At 37.1% G+C, this 18966-nt stretch overlaps 1 protein-coding gene across 3 annotated transcripts in view; it reads left to right on the forward strand.

The window, feature by feature from the left end:
* The window catches only part of pard3aa (par-3 family cell polarity regulator alpha, a), a 461686-nt gene that overhangs the window by 245012 nt on the left and 197708 nt on the right, over positions 1-18966 (forward strand). For all 3 annotated transcript variants that reach the window (XM_079863216.1, XM_079863217.1, XM_079863218.1), the window contains 2 exons: positions 11217-11405; positions 11788-11958. In XM_079863216.1, coding sequence (XP_079719342.1) covers positions 11217-11405; positions 11788-11958 — 360 coding nt within the window. The remainder of the gene's footprint in view (positions 1-11216; positions 11406-11787; positions 11959-18966) is intronic.

The raw sequence follows: 18966 nt of genomic DNA on the forward strand, positions 1-18966 counted from the left end.
GGCCTCCAATGTCGTGATTGTCTGCTATATTTACTTCTTAAATCCAGGCAAATGGTTCAAGAAACACTGATTAAAATTAAGATATAATTAATACAAAACGAAATTCAATTTAAAGAAAGGCAGCTGTTCTGTTTGAGGTCTCTGTGAAAGTTTTAAAGCAGTCTTTTAGTGCCGCTTTTAGAGCGCTCACGTCCATAACCGTAAACTGACACGTTGTTTTTTCCCCTCATAAATGCGAACACGAAAATTAAAATAAAATGAATATTCTAATTTTTTTTTTTGTTGTGTCAGACAATGATTACAAAAATGTTTCTCTCATATTGCTCCTCATAACCACTGAAAACGGTCAACGGAAGTTAAAAGTAGTGGGTACAAAATGACTCATGACGAAATCTGGTGGCGTACACTGTCTTTGTATCTCTTTAGAATATTGCTTTTAGAAAATCTTTTAGTTTTTTTTTACTTTTAGAAAAAAATGACATAATTATGAATCAAATTATTATGAACATATAATGAAACTGTGTCAAAAATCGACAACACAAAGAATGATCAAAAGGCGATATAACGCACATCTCAGGTTAAATTAATTAAGCTCCTCATAACCACTGAAAACGGTCAATAGAACCCAAAGTCAAATTATTATGGACTGAAGTTAAAAGTGGTGGGTACAAAATGACTCATGACGAAATCTGGTGGGTGCATACCCACCGTCCCCACCGAAATCGACGCCTATAAGGGAAACATGATAATATAAAAAGTACAGTAATGCAGAAAAGCGCATTACAACCATGTTAAAACTATTTAAAACGTTAAAATGCAAAAATGAACTAAATGTAAAATTAGATAATGATAATGCGCAAATGATCTCGGTCTCTTCAAAGGTCTTCGCAAATTATTGTGTTATAAGACTCAGTTATCATAGCCTACATCACGTCTCTTCTACTGTAAGTACACAGAAAAAAAAATAAGACAAATGATGCGCGTTTGAGTCAGATTTTTATGAAGAATATGTGACTGTTTATGTAACTGGCAAAAGAAAACATTGTATTCGTCATACTTCGTCAACTCAGTATGGCCACATGAAACTCGACTGCCATCTACAGGTTTTATTATTTCCTGCGTCCAACATCTAATCCCCCTTCTGCACGATCCCGCAGAATTTTGGAAGTGCTCGCAGCATTCTTCTCTCTGAGACGCGCATTTTTAAAGGCCACATCTGTAGTGCGCGCATATTATGTTGTCATTGTTGTCTACATTTTGAATGCTGAACATACTTTGAAATTTTTAGAATTTAATCTTAGATTTCTTAAGCAAAAACAAATTTACCCTTAATAAAGTTAATAATAAAGTGCACTGCATTGTAATGTATTTATTCTGTCTCAGTGTGGACGGAAGGCCAAAACGGAGCGAAAAATATGCATTTTCAAACGAAAACATCTTAGTGTGGACAAGGCCTCAAATGAAAGTTTTTGCAGGATATATGTTGTATCCACAGGTGTGCGCAGGTTAGCTGTGATTTTAAACCTGGTGTATGTGTTGATTGCAGACGGGTGTTTTTTCAGCTCTGATTGCTGACGAGCCGCACCAGAAACAAATGACACTCTAATGTGAGTTTTACCGGCAAAAGACTCAAAGCTGCGTGTGTCCAGATCTGTTGTGTTTCCATCCATTTGACTGTTTCCATAGCAACGGGCAGTCGAGGAAGTGAGCTTGGGCAGGAGGGCACAGGTTGATTAAGATAATAAGCCCCTTTCTTATTCAATGGGTGTGTCTCTGTGGTTTTGTCCCAAATTACAGCCGGTTTGTTTCATCTGTCAGAACCCTGACCGCATCCCGTCTGTCTCCACCCCCCAAAAACCCTCAGAGAGAATTAATAAGACGAAGACCAAACTGTCAGTGGAAGTCACAGTCTGATGGCCTCGTCTCTTTATCCAGGGCGGCGTGTTCTGTCTCTAAAAGAGCCTCTGATATAATTATCTGTCTGTCAAAGTTCTGTTATGGCTGTAAGCCTTCGTCTTAGTCACAGTGAGGTAATTCACCACAACTTCTGCTTACAAGGTGTAAAAGCGAGACCTGCGGTCCTGTCTCTGTCCTGGCAGCCATTAGCATGAGTGTTTCATCTGAGATGTCGTGACGGTAAAATGAGAACAGAGCCACTCCGGAGCCAAGATCGCTATCAGGATCTATTTGTGACTTGGCAGTCTTTCGGGGAGTTTTTTTTTTTTAACAGTGACTGAATTATCACGTTCACTGGGACCTTGGCTCTCTCACACCTGTCTGGATGAATGCAGTACTGTAAGACCCTTAAATCACTGACTTATTATTCATTGAGGAAAAAGAAAAAGTTTGAAAGTTCTTTGAAAGTTCTGAAAAAGGTCTGTATTGTATCTGAACTTATTTAGAATGATTTGGATAATCATTTTGGAAGACGCAAGAAAACTCACATAAGTAAACCATTTGCTTCCTCATGCCGTTATGTAGACCTACATGATAATGTAAGCCCGTCTAAATCGGTCCAATGGCGGCATCCAATAGAACGGGTGAAAATCTCTGCCCATTACTGTCTTTCAACGTGGCAAAGTAATTTATGTCCTTTTAAGCTTTTATCTGACTCCATTTTATAAAGACCTTGAATAGTCCATCAATACATTTGATTGTTCTATTTAACTCTTTACTTATATTTTACCCGTTCATATTAGGAAGCTATGTCGCTTTGAGGTCCTCACGTGGGTCTCGTGGGTCTCACAATCACAAACTCACCAGCTTCGGTCACTAAACAGAGGTAATTGGTTATATACTGTACCTGAGATGGTCACATTCACATCCCCCATGGTTTTGCATACACTTGAATTTAAAGTAACATTTACTTCAGGCAGAGGTATGGCCACTACTACAGATATAAGCTGACCAACATTACTCTTATAATAGCTTTGGATTGGCCATTGGCCATGCCGTGGTTTCCCACGTACACTTATCTAAAGTAACATTAAATTGAAACAGAGGTAAGACACACCCAGATTTAGATTGGTCAAGCAGTATTTTTGCTGCCCTAAACAGAAATTCACTTCTTGTCTTTGCAAAACCAAGTACACTTGAATTAGTGCCAAATATTAGTCGTCACTAACCTGACGCAGATTTGAGGTAACATACGAATCCGTTTAATCTACTTGGTAAAACAATTTCAGAGTCAGTCGGAATAAATCAAATGTAACAATTTATTATGTCAGGTAAATGTATCATGCCAATTTCATAATCCATTCAAAGATAATAAATACAAAACATCAAATGCTCTGGAATAAAGAGAAAAGATGCAAACCTGACATTATAAAATACACAATGCTGAGTGTCTTGCCCACACTCCGCATCACGGACTGATTTGAGCTACAAATCGCGCTGAGCCTCTCGTTGTATTTCTTTATATAGACAGAAACTTATTTCACATGGAAACATTTGCTAACAATGGGAATTTGCATTCAGAGTTTACACCTTTTGAGGACCGATGCCTTTTGCCTGGAAGACACACCCTCCTCTGTGTGCGAGTTATCTCTAAACTCTTAAAAACTTTATTACCTTTTGTTTTACTTCTTTGGGAATGAGACCTTTGTACCAGTCGCACTGAGACATTTCAAATGATACCAAACATGTATAATACTGTATGATAATTATTCACATTAAACCATATAGATTCTTGGGTGAATTCTCAGCATGAGAGAGAGAAGGGGTGAGGGAAGAGGGAAAGAGATGCGGATTAGGATGATTCTTAGTTGAGACTTGCATCTCAAATGGTGATGCTAACTTCACAAGAGAGAGTTTAAATGTTAATTTCCTTTGTTTTCTCAGAGAGTTGCCCTCTCTTCCAGTTTTTCCAGTCTTACAGTAATAATATATCAGCATGCAACTCTGGGTGAAAATTAGACAAAATTATTGTAAATTAGAATCATTATTAAGTGGTGTGACTCCTATGTTGGAACTAACAACAGGTTGAAAGAAGGTAAACATAAAGTTCTGCATGGAGTTACATTGCTGCAATAAATGAACCGAAATTCAAGCATGTTTCAAAGTCTGAAACTACAATCAGAAATCAAAGCTGATTCCTATGTCTTGAAGATATCAGCATAAACGCTGCTTTTGACACAGCAGGTCAGACAACCTCCAAAGCGGCAAATGTGACATCCATTAACGGCTCATCCCCATCTCTTCTCCACCCAGAGCCTGTGTGTTTTAGGATAGAGACACTCTCTCTCTTAAAGCACAAACCCTGGCATCCCTACTGTGAAAATTACCCCAACCGTCTCCATTAGCCAGACTGGCACTCTTAAAGTTAAATTGCTTGTTCGAACCCCTTTTACTCCCCTGAAAATGTTCCCTTGTTTTTTTTGTTTTTTTTTCTTTCACTTCCCCCTCCCCCCATCCCCGTCACCAGTGCTTTTGTGGGTTGCATTTACAACATGCCAGTTTGCGGTACTGAACCCCAAGCCAAGTACTCCCACAATTAAACCTAATATTGCAAAGTGCATTAGAAGACAATAGCATTCTGCGTGCATTTTTGTTTCGCAAAACAGTTTTGAGCTGCCACCTGTTTTTGCTTAGCACTTTTTTCTCTCAGCTGTGACAGCAATTAGCCTAGCTGTTCATGCGCTGTTATAGCGCTGTACAGGCCTGATAAACAAGCCAGTTTAGAGCAGTTTTGGGACATGAGAGCTTGCTGAGAGCATGTGGTGAAGTCAAGCACAGTTAGGTCTCAAACACGCTGTTGTCCTTGTAGCAGAACGTGTTTATATATACAACAAAACACTGGTAGTGATCAAAAATAGGATGATTATGAAACATAAAGTCTGCTGTAGGTGTATTGTCAGCTCATTACGGAAAATCAAAGTGGTGTTGCTAACATTTTTCAGTTTTTTCATTTGACCTTCTTCATTGGGAATTAGATTCCTTGTATAAATAGGGTTTTTGGCTTCACCTCTCCAACTATTGGTGTCACCTTCACTTTAGGTGCTGACAGTTCTTTCGCTCCTCGCTTTGAGAGTCTCATCTAATCTCTTTTTCTCTCTCTTTCTCGGGTCTTTGGGTCTAATTGTACCTGAAAGTCTTGAATGTGCATTCGTCAGTGTTTAATATGCAGGCTTTATCAGAAGGTGGCGGGCCAAAGAAACAGTGGTGAAAAATTTCATGTTACTATACTTATCATGCACAGGCCTTCTTTGCAATTACATACTTGACTGATTTCTTTTAGCCTCTTAAATTCATTTCCAATGACCTTTATGTCATTGCCCCGTTTGGGCGAGAAAGTTTTAGCCTTGCTAATTGTTTTAAACCTTTGCTGCAGTTTGAAGCCACAGAGCAACATTTATCTTTTATTCATTCCTTCCTTCCTTCTGTAATGTTGTTCATTCTTTCTTTAGTTTCTTTATTTTTTTTTAATGGAGCCTCTAAAGGAAGGGAAAAAAAACTTATTTGAAAAATGAAACATTTTTTTGAAAATGAAATGATTATTTGTCAATGCTTTTGAAAACGTATGTGTCAATGCTTTTGCATTATTTTGTTCCCCCTAGAAACTCTTCTTTCTTTCCGAGCGAACGCAAAGACTCTTAGGGCAATGCAAAACGATTTTTTTTTTTTTTTTTTTTTAAATCCGCAAGAAAACGTCTCTCATTTGTTTGTTTTTCTGATTTGTTTTATTTTTTTGCTGTCTTCACTTGTTTATTTTGAATATGTTCAGTCCTGTTTTTGGTTTGTTTGTTTGTTCATTCAATAATTAATTTATTATTTTTAAAAGTTTGTTCTATATTTCTTGCTTTTATTCGTTTCTTCATGTTTTTCCTCTGCATGTCCGTTCTTTCTTTCTCTTTCTTTTTCTTTCTTTCTTTCTTTCTTTCTTTCTTTCTTTCTTTCTTTCTTTCTTTCTTACTTTTTTATTTTGTTACTGTGTTAGGTTTTTGTTTGGTCTTCCTTCCTTTCGTTTGTTTGTTTCTTTTTAGTTGTCTTCACTTAATTGTTTGTTTATCCTTTTGGTTAGTTGTTTATTTTGAATGTGTTTAGACTTTTGTTTTGGTTTGTAGGTTTGTTTGTTTGTTTTTTCGTTCAATAACATACTTTCCTCTGTTAGTTGTTTTGAACTGTTTTTTCTTTTATTATATATTTTGTTTATTCTTTGTTTCTCACTTTCATTCATTTATTCAAAAAAATCTGTTTGTTTTTCCTTTGTTTCACTCTCTTTTGTCTCTGTATGTCCATTTCTTTCTTTCTTTCTTTCTTTCTTCTTTCTTTCTTTCTTCTTTCTTTCTTTCTTTCTTTCTTTCTTTCTTTCTTTCTTTCTTTCTTTCTTTCTTTCTTTCTTTCTTTCTTTCTTTCTTTCTTTCATCAGTCCCTATGGAGTGAGAGTGAACGGCAGACGTCTGCTCTTCTCTCTCTCTCTCTCTCTGTTCGTACCGTGTTCAGACGCTGTGTTATCTCTCATGGGCTCTTCTCTTCATTGTCTGTGCACTGACAGTATAATTCGAGCTCACTCTGGAAACAAAAGCATGTAATGAATGCACACCATCCAGTCTGCTTATGAATGAATTAATTACTCGCAAACACAATGGGCCGGGTCGAGCTGCATGCTCCTTTATAACTGCCAGTGTCTGAAAGAAATGTGCAGTGCTGTGAAGGCTTGTGACAATGAACCAGTGGTTTGTAACACAATTTCAGACCTTCAAGCAAACTGTTGCATGTTATAAAACTTTGAGGTCAGAGACTGGCAACCTGTAGCACTGGCTTAAAGCTTCTTTCAGAATGACTGGGCATATTGAAGCTGAGATTTCAACGGTGGTGTGCTTTACTGTTTAAAGGAGCTTAGCTTTTACTCAAGATCGTAAGTCTCTCCAGGAGGATTATACTCGTTTTATTCAGTGCTGCTTGCTAATGCACACAGGACTATAACTGCGGCGCAAACAAACATGCTCCTAATAGTCATTTGAACAAGAGTATGCACCATTTGGTAATTTTGCGCATGCATATTTCACAACTGGTTCAAGTTGGTCACATGGATTCGCCAACAGAAATGACTTGGAATTTTCTTTGCCTGCAATATTTCACCATAATATCCCTAATGTGACCGCACCTTAAGTTTCAAGGTAATTATAATAGTTAAGTTGCCCCACACATTTATGCTATGCATTTATGATCTCCAGTCATGCAAACTGTTTAGGAACAGTTTGCTTTTGCTTTTCACAGACAGGTTCATTTGTTCATTCATTCATTCATTAATTATTTTTTTTTTCCTTTACTTGTCTGTTGTTTGTTCTTTATTACTTTGTTGGTTAGTCTTTTGTTCATTCTTTCTCACACTGATTTGTTTGTTTGTTCACTTGTTTTGTTTTATTATTCATTCCAAACTGTATTACACTTACACTCTTGCTTTGTGACGGCAAGTTTTGGTTGACTGTCTTATTAATATAATCTTGGAACTTTCTCTCTTTCCTTTTGATTTATCACCACAACTTCTTAGAGTACCGTAGTGTTGTCATTTTGCCAAGGATTGTTACAGACAGAATGGCACCAAAATCTCTGACCTCTATAAATATAAGCTCATCTAAATAACTCGCCCAGCAAAGCAAGGGAGTAATTGATGAGGCTCTGTGTCTTTACTACGGTTCGGTATTGTTTGAATTTTAACGATTACAATTCCGACTCTGCTTATCGATTCCGATTCTTGACGATTCCTAATTTTGATTCCAATTTGGTAACAAAAAAAGGGAGAAATCATTCACATTTATTCTAAGTTTTATTACTAAACATTTTATTGGATACCATGAACAAAAATCAACTGGATAAAGAGCATTTGTGCAAGGAACTTTTGCATATGGTTTAAAAATACCATAGCAAAAACAACTAGCCTAACTAATTTATATTTTAAGCATTATTTAAAGACAAGTAAACACTCAGTAATAAAAAAAAAAAAAAAAAAAAGCAATCGCACAAATGAATACAACTGAACAAAGATACATGTGATAAGTTTCGATATGGAAGGAAGAAGACGGTCGGCTGACTGAGACTCATGCTTTTATTCACTCAAATAAATATAAACAAAGTGCGCTTCCATAAACTCTCTCTCTGCACAGACAACGTAGCAGTCACATGATCCCAGCAGTATGAACATCACGAGTTCTCTCTCCCGTTTCCCATTTCCGGGTGGCTTTATCCGGTCTCTCCACGCCAATCACAGGTGTTTCTCATTTTGCACTTATCCCACTACACCACTCATCTCTCTCTCTCTCTCTCTCTCTCTCTCTCTCTCTCTCTCTCTCTCTCCCGCTGCCGACCTCACTAAACCACTCCCCCTTACCACAATACGATTCAAATGAACAGTGTTTTAATATTTTAAGGTTTTCAGGTACGAGAACGAGTGAAATTCCTCTTTGTCTTTTGTTGTTTGATTAGTCTTGTTATAGAGACTGCTGTAGGAATATTCTGCTACTGTCACTTTAAGAGCTGCACGGATCCAATATACTGTTACACATGCATTTCATTTTTCAACTGTTCATAACCGACTTTGTTTATGAGGATATTTTGACATATTCTTGTGTGTATTTGTCTGTTCAAGTGCAAAAAGACGCAGACCTCGCACGTTTTGGATGTGTGTGCAGAACAAGTGTGTGAGTCTTCCTGCGCTTGAATGGTTTAAAATCACATTAAAATGCACAGAAAAAGCAATCAATAAGAGGAATCTATTTTTTTACATTTTATAACAAGTATCCCATTCCTGGTCTTAAGTATCCAATTCACAGAATTGAAATCAATTTTGATTCCCAACCCTAGTCTTTACTGACAACTCTGGAAACTCCTTCGAGAGCTTAAAATGTTTCTCGGTTGCCATGGAGTAGCTGACAAAAACAATGTTATCCGTCAAAGGCGAGAAGTGGCCTAAAACTCACAAAGATGATTCTTCATTGAAAAACAGCAATGTTTCTGTCCATAATGCATATCAGTGCTAGAGTGAGCCGGTGAGAGGCACTTCATTGTGTCAGTCTAAAAGACTGTTGTCCTCTCTGCGTACTTGTGCGTGATAGGAACTAAATGAGTGTGTGAAAATCACACGCGTGAAAAGCGTGTTAGCACGGCATGTGTTCTTCCTGGCGCCTTCACCTGGTTGTTGGTTCTTAACCTGAGAGCTGCGATTGTCTGCTGAGAGCCACCTGGGTTGCCATGGCAACTGCTCGGGCACGGGATGATGGTGTGTGTGTGTGTGTGTGTGAGGTGTATTATGAAAGGAAGGAGAGATAGGGGCCTCACCTGAATGCTTGGCTGAATCTCTATAACTCATCTCCAGCTTCTTTGCTCTCAGCAGCTGGACTAAAGCCAAGCACCTGGCATTCTTCAACTGTGTGTGTGTGTGTGTGTGTGTGTGTTGAACCTTTCTTTAAACACATTACTTTGGCTTTTAATGTATACAAGTGCTACTGAGAGTGGATTTTTCCCCAATGAATCACTCTTTTAATGACTTCCCTGATGGAAAATTCTGGTTTTGGAATATGGTAGCAGATCCAAAGTGGTGTATTAGCTGTGACCAAGATGATCTACTAGGTTTAAACTAGGTCCACTTGTTCATAGACCAGTCAGAAACGATTGCAGTGTCCAAATGCACACTATGCGCACACTCTTTGCTGCATAAAGCTTTGGATTTTCTAACAATGTAATTCTGAAATTGCTTGTTCACTGATATGGAAGTGTATTTATATCATGGGTTTGAATCTGCACTGTAATTTTATTTTCCTGTGAACAACAGGAGATCGTCCACTTAATGGGTGTCAAGACAATTCTCCATAGAAACCACTGTAAACACCCTGTTTAATGAGTCATGTGTTCCTGCTGTGTTAATCTCCTCACCTCTCAATTCAGCACTCTGTAATTCAACTGGAAAGCTATATTGTGTTTATTTTTTGTGTTCATATTATATTCATTGTGTTGATCTTTAATAGCATGTTATTCATGTATCAGCTATGATTTTATATAGTGTAAAAAGTGTGTAATTTCTACACCACTTGCGTCACCAAATAGAACTGCAAAAATAGTAGGTATTCTTCAATCGTAAACACTTTCCCCATCTATCATTGGTCGAAACAGACCCATAGCCCCGCCCTAAACTTGTACCATTGGTTAAGTTGTTGCTATGTTGGGCTATGCCTACTTCAATGCTATATAGTATGCAAAAAATAGTATGCAAGCTGAGTAGTATGTCATAATTCACATTTTTCATAAAACAGTAGGTAAAACGTCCCCGGATAGACCTACTTATTCCGGTGAGATTCTAAATTGTGCGTCCGATGGACACTTTACTATCCCATGAGGCCACGGGAGAGGATTTATGTAGAGTATGGTCAGAAACGACATAACCGACATCGTAGGTCGCATAAGTTTCAAACCAAATGTATCTACAATACAGGATACGATTTCAGACACAGCAAAAGTGTGAATATACATATGTTGGTGGAGTTAACCTATGAGTTATTTACTTATAGTTGCATATTAAACTAAGTGCAAATAGCAGTAGATATCATTTACACTGTGTAAATAGCAACTAGATTCTATTTGCATTTAGTAAAAATAGCATATTTTCTTAGCGATAGCTGCTATTTACACAAAGATTATTTTCCTGTTATCACTGTAAAGCGGTTTTGAAACGATCTGTATTGTAAAAACCACTATATAAATAAAGGTGACTTGACTTGAATATAAATAGCAATATATTCTATTTACACTATGCAAACATAGAAGTATTTTCTTTGCAATAAGTGTAAAGATAGAGGCATAGTAGTAAGATGCTATTTTTACTTATAAATAGTGGCAGATACTATTTGCACCTCGGTGTTGTTGTATGTTAAACAGTATGCAATAATAATAACATAGTGTAAATTATTATATTTATTAGAATTATTAAATGGATGGCGCCCTAAGCCCTCACCTACCCATAACTCTACCCAATAAACACTTTACTATTAAACACACGTTAGACATTTCTACTGTTGACAATCCAGCATCTTCCCTAATTTTGTCTGGTCCAATCAGGCGCCAGTGGGCGGAGTTAGTGTAAATAGCCTTTGCCAATAAGGCGGGCTTGGTGTAAATAGAAACTCAGATTAAACTGGGGAAAGTATATTAATATTGAAACAATAAACACATTTTTCCTCCCTTAACTTATCAATATCTTTTGTGCCTTTCCTTTATCTCTTTAGAAAGAAGAACAATATGATTTAATATTGACTCCGGATGGAACGAGAGAGTTTTTGACCTTTGAAATCCCTCTCAATGACTCGGGCTCGGCAGGGTTAGGGGTCAGCGTCAAGGGCAACAGATCTAAAGAGAACCACGCTGACCTGGGCATATTCGTCAAGTCTATAATCACTGGAGGAGCCGCTTGCAAGGTGAGGAGCGTCTGCGGGGCACGTCCTGATTTTGCAGAGTTAGACCCATTCCTGGGTCAACACATTTTGTTGATCCTGGAACAATATTCATGTCCAAAAATTGATTCATAACCATATCCCTAAACCTAATCCCACACATAAAATCCCTAAAATCAGATGATGAATAACACTGATGTAGAAGCACCTAACCCTGGTTATAAGCCTAAACTTGACATAAACTGTAAACTTCTCCCTCAAATCTGATTGGTTGATTGGAATGTTGATCCAGGAACACGTTGCACTTGTTGAAATCAGGTTCTGCCGGCGGTCTGATTGGCTACATGCGTTTTTTTCACATTCGATCTTCATTCAAAGAAAAATGTTCTTGTGTGTGCAATCACAGGATGGGCGGCTGAGGGTAAATGACCAGCTGATAGCAGTCAATGGAGAGTCTCTACTGGAAAAGACCAATCAGGAAGCCATGGAGACGCTCCGCAAGTCCATGTCCATCGAGGGCAACAAGAGAGGCATGATTCAGCTGATCGTTGCCCGACGGCTCGCAGGGAGAGGAGAGGTACGTTACACACCGTCTTTAGCATGTACGGGAACGTCCACTGGTCTGTTTTTACATTGTGCTTTTTGGCTTTAAACTGTGCAACGTTTGCATTGACAACATGCCCTTGTGAAACAGAAGTGCGCTTCATTTTACTGGATGTGCAATTTTAGTGTTCTTCAAATCTTAAAAGTATATATTTACAAAAAAAAAAAAAAAAAAACTGGACTTGCAGATAATATAAATGAAATAAAACGCCACTTTAGTGCACATAAACACTACACTTTCATGACTATGTTTCTTAATACACTTAAGTGCACTTTGTAATAGTGTACAATTAAACGTTTTACTTCAAAATACATTTTAAATCATTGTGTTTTAACTGCATTTTAACTGTAGGGTGTTATTTGCTATTACATTTAACGTTAATATAGTTTAGATTACAAATGTATTTAAATACATGACATACAAGTTTCAGTAGAAATGGCATTAAAATATATTTTAGTTGCTTGTCAGTACCTTCGGCAGTACACTTTATCCGTATTTCAAAGACAATAGAAGTAATTATGAAATTAAATATATAAAATGTGCTTAAATCCTACTTAAGTGGGTCAAAAAATTCACTCTAAAGTTAAACTAAATGAATTTAATATAAACTTAAACTCGATTGCATTTTAATTGAAAAAGAATTTGTGTTTGAAAACTTTTTTTTTACTTTTAGTTTGCACTTAAGTATATTATTTTGTTATAAATACTCTTTAAAAAAAAGTATGCTAAAGTTGACTTTCTGTTGGTGTACTATTCATTTACTTTTTGTCCCTTTTATTTTACTAGGAAAAACTAATTACAAGCAGAGCAGAGCATTTGTGTTTGTCTACTGAAGGACATTTCTGCAATGACACAATGAGAAATGGATTTTACTATTAAAGCCCAATATAATTTAGGCCCAGTTATTCCAAAGGTTTGTCCACTTTTGCCAGTAGGTGGCGCTGTCACAAAACCACATGTGTGCGCTCAGGGCATTGTGGCGATGATAGATAGAAAGTTTAATTTTGAGGAAAGCCTCAAAGCGTTCCAAAGATTCAAGCTTTGCGTCCTCTTAAACAAATGTATTTGTTTTGATGCATTGCATGTGATTGATGTGGTGTATTAAATAAAAGTTTTTATAATATCTGATCAACTTGGCCCGGAGATTATCTGACCCAAATTTGGGGATGAAAGCTGAAGGATAAATTTGAAAAGTATGTTTTTGACAAAATGAAAAATGGTGGAAATTCTAGTGCAGAATAAATTGAAACATTGAACTCTGCGTGACCCAAGGAACCAGAACAGAGTTTCGATGGCGCAAGAGGGACTTTCGCTAAAATCTGTAATCAGGTACTACGGTATTTACCGCAGGGCTACCATACACTTTACTGCAGCATAAATAATAATAAACTACCAGGCAATAGTTCAGTGGCTGGTCATTAACTGCTGATTATGAATATGACTTTCTGCTGTTCTTCCTGCATTAAGATGAACGCTCAGAGTGACTGACAGTCAGAGTTGAGTCGTATGTGAACACAGGGAAGTTTGACTGCAGAAAAAGTGAATTAAAGTGAGTAGTTGTTATCAGACAGACACAGGAGACAGAGAGAGAGAGAGAGAGAGAGGGAGAGACACTGGGGTGTGAGCGCAGGATTGCGATCGAAAGCAATTTGACCGCTGAAATGCTCATGCTGATTTGTACTGATAACAGATGGCAGTATGAAATATCAAATATCAACTCCAAATGCCATCTTTTCCATCCCCCCCTCTTTCCCCAATGCAATCCTTTGGATGTGTGTTTGTGTTTCTTTTCTCTCTCTCTCTCTTTTTTTTTGCCCTCACAGAGTCATAACATCAGAAAGTTTAATCTAACACTTATCTTTCTAAAGAATATTCGACAGGCGCTTTGAAGCCGCGGCGTTCTTCGGAGATGAAACTCAGAGTGATGACTGCTTATGGAAATGAGATGATAGTGTGTGACCGCACTCACGGATGATTCCCAGAGGAAAACCTTATCGCTCAGAACTTGCTCTTTCGTAGCTCAGGGGACTTAATGGAGTTCTCGTTTATGTTTCTTTTAAGTATCGGATTTTTCCTAAGATTTCTTTGGGAGAAATAAAAATAGACAGTAACAAGGCAATCGTTGGCTTACAGTACTAGTATAAAGCTGTACAATGAAAGTGGAAACTATAACTCAGATCATTTGCTTTTGGAGATATTTGATGAGATATTCATGATGCTGAAACTCTGAAGGAGAGCCAGGAGACTCACGATCGGATCTTTTTGAACAATTCTTTAAAAGATTTATTAAAAGAACCATTCCACAAGAGTCAACTCGCTGCTCACTGGTGTTTACGCGGTGAGTGAACACTGTAAAGACATTAACCCTTTGATTACAATGTTTCATAATCTACAGTGACCCAAGAGCGACTAGATCAGTGCTTGTCATATTTCACAACCGTTCACAAGTGTTTTCAACCACATTTTTCAGACATTTAAACACACACACACTAGCATTCAAAAGTTTGGGGTCGGTGAGGTTTTTGTAAAAGGTTTTTTTTTTTTTTTAAGTCTCTTCTGCTCACCAAGGCTGCACTTGTTCATGGAAGCTTGTTTCCGCCACAGAATAAACAATAAAAAAGGTAATTGCGACTTTTTATCTCACAATTCTGACTTTTTTTTTCTCTTAATTGCGAGTTTACAGAATTGTTTCAGAATTGTGAGACATAATCTCGCAATTGTGAGATAAAAAGCCGTAATTATCTTTTAAAATGTTTTACTGTGTGGCGGAAACAAGCTTCCATACTTAATCAATCAATAATACAGTAAAATCAGTAATTACAGCAGTTACATTAGTAACATTAATGACAAAGTCACATCTGGCAAGCAACAGAACAGAAGTTACTTAATTATACAATGAGGATGAGACTTGTGTCAGTTGATGTAGATTTTTCTTTATCATTTATTTCGTGGAATGTACATATATTAAGCTTTTCAGGACTGCTTTAAGTTACTGACACTGACTGCAATCTAACAACACTGTATTCACACATATCACACACATTACATATCACACACATTACATCTTAGAAGTCGATCAAACAGTATTTTAGACATACATGACATAAAAATGGAATAAAACTATTTGCTACCATCATTTACTGACACGAGCGATAAAAAAATGAATGGATGAATAAGAAAAATGCAAGCTTCATGTTTGATATTAAAAGAGCCGAAAGAGGCTGATGCCAACTGCAATCTAACAACACTGTATTCGCACATATCACACACATTACATCTGAGAAGTCGATCAAACAGTATTTTAGACATATATGACATGAGGAATAAAACTATTTGCTATCATCAGATAATTATGTGGGAACCAGGAAAACACAAGCATGAAACCAATGAATGCATGAACTTCCGAGTCTACAAAATGCCTTTTAAACTTTATACCGTGTCCTGAAGCAAAACTTTGGAGAATAATTTCAGTGCTCAATGCTCACCATAACGTCTTGAAACTTGTGAAGATGAATGTCTTCTCTTGGGAATGTTTGTTTCGGTCTTCAGCTCCGGCTGGTTCGGCTCCTTCCGAAGCTTTTGCTCATGCGTATAAACTTTTTTTTTGGATGTAGGACTTGTTTAGCCAACACAGATTGTTCACTTTGACTTTGATTGACTGAGCACAACTAAATATGTTCGGTGAATATAAGTTTTTAATTTTAAGTGAAGACCTTAAAGGGGTGGTTGATTATGATTTGACTTTTCTAACTTTAGTTAGTGTGTAATGTTGCTGTTTGAGCATAAACAACATCTGCAAAGTTACAGCGCTCAAAGTTCAGAGCAAAGGGAGATATTTTCTTTTACAGAAATTGCTTTTTAAGGACTACAACAAACGGCTGGTAGAGACTACACCACATTCCTCCCGGGTTAGTGACATCACCAACCCTAGAATTTACATAAACCCCGCCCCCTGAACACGATTTATAGATTATCAAGACAGCATATGCTAATCAATGACTAGAAGATAACTCCACATCAGCTTCATAAATTCATCAACTAACCATTCAGAAACGTCCTGTTGCATTCTACATGTTGTCACTTCTTCTTGAGTCTCTCCATCATTCTGACTTCAGTTTGAACATAAAAGGCTAAAAGCCTTTGAAATGTTCAGTGCATGTGTGTGTGAGGTAAAAGGACACAAGCTGTTGAAGCTCCGCCCCCTGTGCCGGGAGTAGCAGCTCATTTGCATTTAAAGGGACAGACACAAAACGGTGTGTTTTTGCTCACCCTCAAAAAGTGACAATTTTAACATGCTATATAAAAATATCTATGGGGTATTTTGAGCTAAAACTTCACATACACACTCTGGGGACATCAGAGACTTATTTTAAATCTTGTGAAAAGGGCATTATACCACCCCTTTAAGCTATAATAATTATTTTGAAGTCATTTATTGAGCCAATTGTCAGTTTCTACAATTTTTCAAAATTATTTTTTTTTCTTTGTGTTACTTTTTGTACACAGTCAAAAAACATAAAAATGATGTCTTTTGTCGTCATTCACGGACGTACACACAGAAACCCCCCGAAACACACAGCGGCCCATGGCAGACACACTGCTGAGCTCAGATCAGTCTTTATTAGCGTGTGTGTTGAGTTTCTGCTGGAGCTTTGAGCTCACGCTGAGATCCTGTCCCCTCACACACGTCCCATCCAAGGTCACCCGTCGCCTGCCGAAACGCCCCGGCTCTAGCTCTCTCTTATCTGTCTGTCAGATGAGGATGAGGATGAGGATGTTTGCTTTCATCATTCTCATCAACTTTAAAGCAGAGCCGGACCCCGCTGTGGTCCAACATACACTACAAATTGCTCTTTGATACGGCTTTCAGAGAGAGAGGGAAAGCTGAAATAATAAAAATAGAGAGATGGAGAGAGTAGTGTAAGTGTAAAGAAGAGGAGAATGATGGGTAGAGAGAGTTTGCAGGAGTGTGTGTCGGGGACAACGGCTCTGCTCTCTGTGACAGACGGCAGTTTGCTACTGTCAGAGAGCAAATGCAGGAAAACAGAGGCCGGCATTAAAATGAATAAGATCCATCACTGTCCGCTGGCCTGTGTGTGTGTGTGTGTGTGTGTGTGTGTGTGTGTGTGTGTGCTTTACAAAATGCAGTCCCGGTGCTTGGGAAGGATATTTTTGTGTGAGTGTAGGAAAGAGGCTAAAAAAATATATATTTATTGAAGTAATTTGAGACAAATCTAACTAATAGATGTACAAATAAATAAAAACATGAAAAAAAATGCATAATTAAATGTGTAAAGCCACTATCTCTTCCAGGTCAAAACGTACCTGAAGGCAAAATGTATAACAGTTAGTTTAAATTGGTATACCTCGTACATTTATTTTATTTTTTTAAACTGAAAAAATAAATAAATAAATGATATGTATTTTCACAGTCTTAACACATAATCAAAGTTTCATTGTTCTTACCTCTTGTTTAGATTTTTTTAAGTACCTCTTTTGGGTCAAAACAACCCAAACTCATTAGGATAGTTTAGCATTGTTATTACTGTTAACTGTGTCTTTTAAAAAAAAAAAAAAAAAAAAAATTTCGTTATTTGAAATAAGATCACATATTAATGTTATATGAATAACTTAAAAAAAAAAAAAACTTGAATAAAAATAAAATATAATTCTAACAAACAAAAACATAAATAAATAACATACAGTGCATAATTAATATTAACATGCCACTGTTGTTTATATATAGGTTAGGACCTCAGAAATATCTATATAATTGTAAAATGGAATTATACAAATATGTAAAGGTACAAATACAAATAATAAAAAGTTATTTTATGTTTCTAAGTTGTGCATACTACTATATCCATATTATACATTTCAGTGTGTGTAAAACCATACGGCTAAATATTACGTACAAACACTAATGAGATGCGGCTGCATACGCAGCTGTTTTCTGATACATATGAAGCAACTTATGATGTTGCAGCATCATGTTTCAGCCGACCTTTGGGAACAGCCTTTGTGTCTGCAGCTTTTACATTTGTAAAGTATGTTCTTCTAACTGAAGGCACTTGCTCTTTCGGCTCATAGAGGGAAGTTCTGACATGGAGAGAGTGACCTGATTTTGTCACAATTACAGTAGATTCAGAGTCTCAAACTGTAAATGAAGGGTTTAATAATCAGCCGCTGACTTGAGTGAAACTCTCTGGGGTTTCAAGCTGAGAATCTGGGATATCAAACTGCCTTTGGTAATTGAAGCAGTGATGTACTTCATAAGGGATCGTCTTGACCCAGATAATGATGTAATGTATTATTGGTCATTGAGTTTTCTTCTTCAGTTCAATAATTGAGGCTGAGCGATTCCAATCGATGGCTTTCCGTTTCTATTAATATAAGGTCATATGTTCTCAGGCAATTATAATTCTTGCAGTCGTTTGAATTCAATTAATTTCTTAAGATACTTATCATTGTTTCTTGGCACTGAGTTTTCCCTTTACCCCGTTGTATCAAAACTATGGGACAAGTAAAAAAAAAAAAAAACTTTTCAGTTTCAGTGTTTATTACATTTAATGTTTTTTTTATTACAAAATGTTTTAGTGTAAGTTATCAAAGTTCAACAGAGTGCTGGAAGACAGCCTCTGAGGATTGTGGGTAATTGCAAGCGTATGTTGCTCCTCATAAAGTTTGGCTTTTGAGCCTATCAGCACTGGATTATTAAAATGAGAAATTAATACATTTCCCCGGATCACGTGTGTCCAATTAGTTTTCCACGCCTCTAGTGTGCTGCTAAACTGGCTTGTGACCTGGAGGTGTCATTACGGTTGAATCGAGACGTGTTTGAGGCAGAAGTAGAAATTACCTTTGAATTTTCTGTATGTTTAGATGTACTACATTCAAACTGCTTTCGTTGTGTTACAAGATTGACAATGTGTGTAAAAAAATATCCTTAGCCACTTTTCCACCATCGGGCCTGAAGCTGAG

The sequence above is a fragment of the Squalius cephalus genome (assembly GCF_949319135.1).
Source record: "Squalius cephalus genome assembly, chromosome: 25".
NCBI classification, from domain to species: domain Eukaryota; kingdom Metazoa; phylum Chordata; class Actinopteri; order Cypriniformes; family Leuciscidae; genus Squalius; species Squalius cephalus.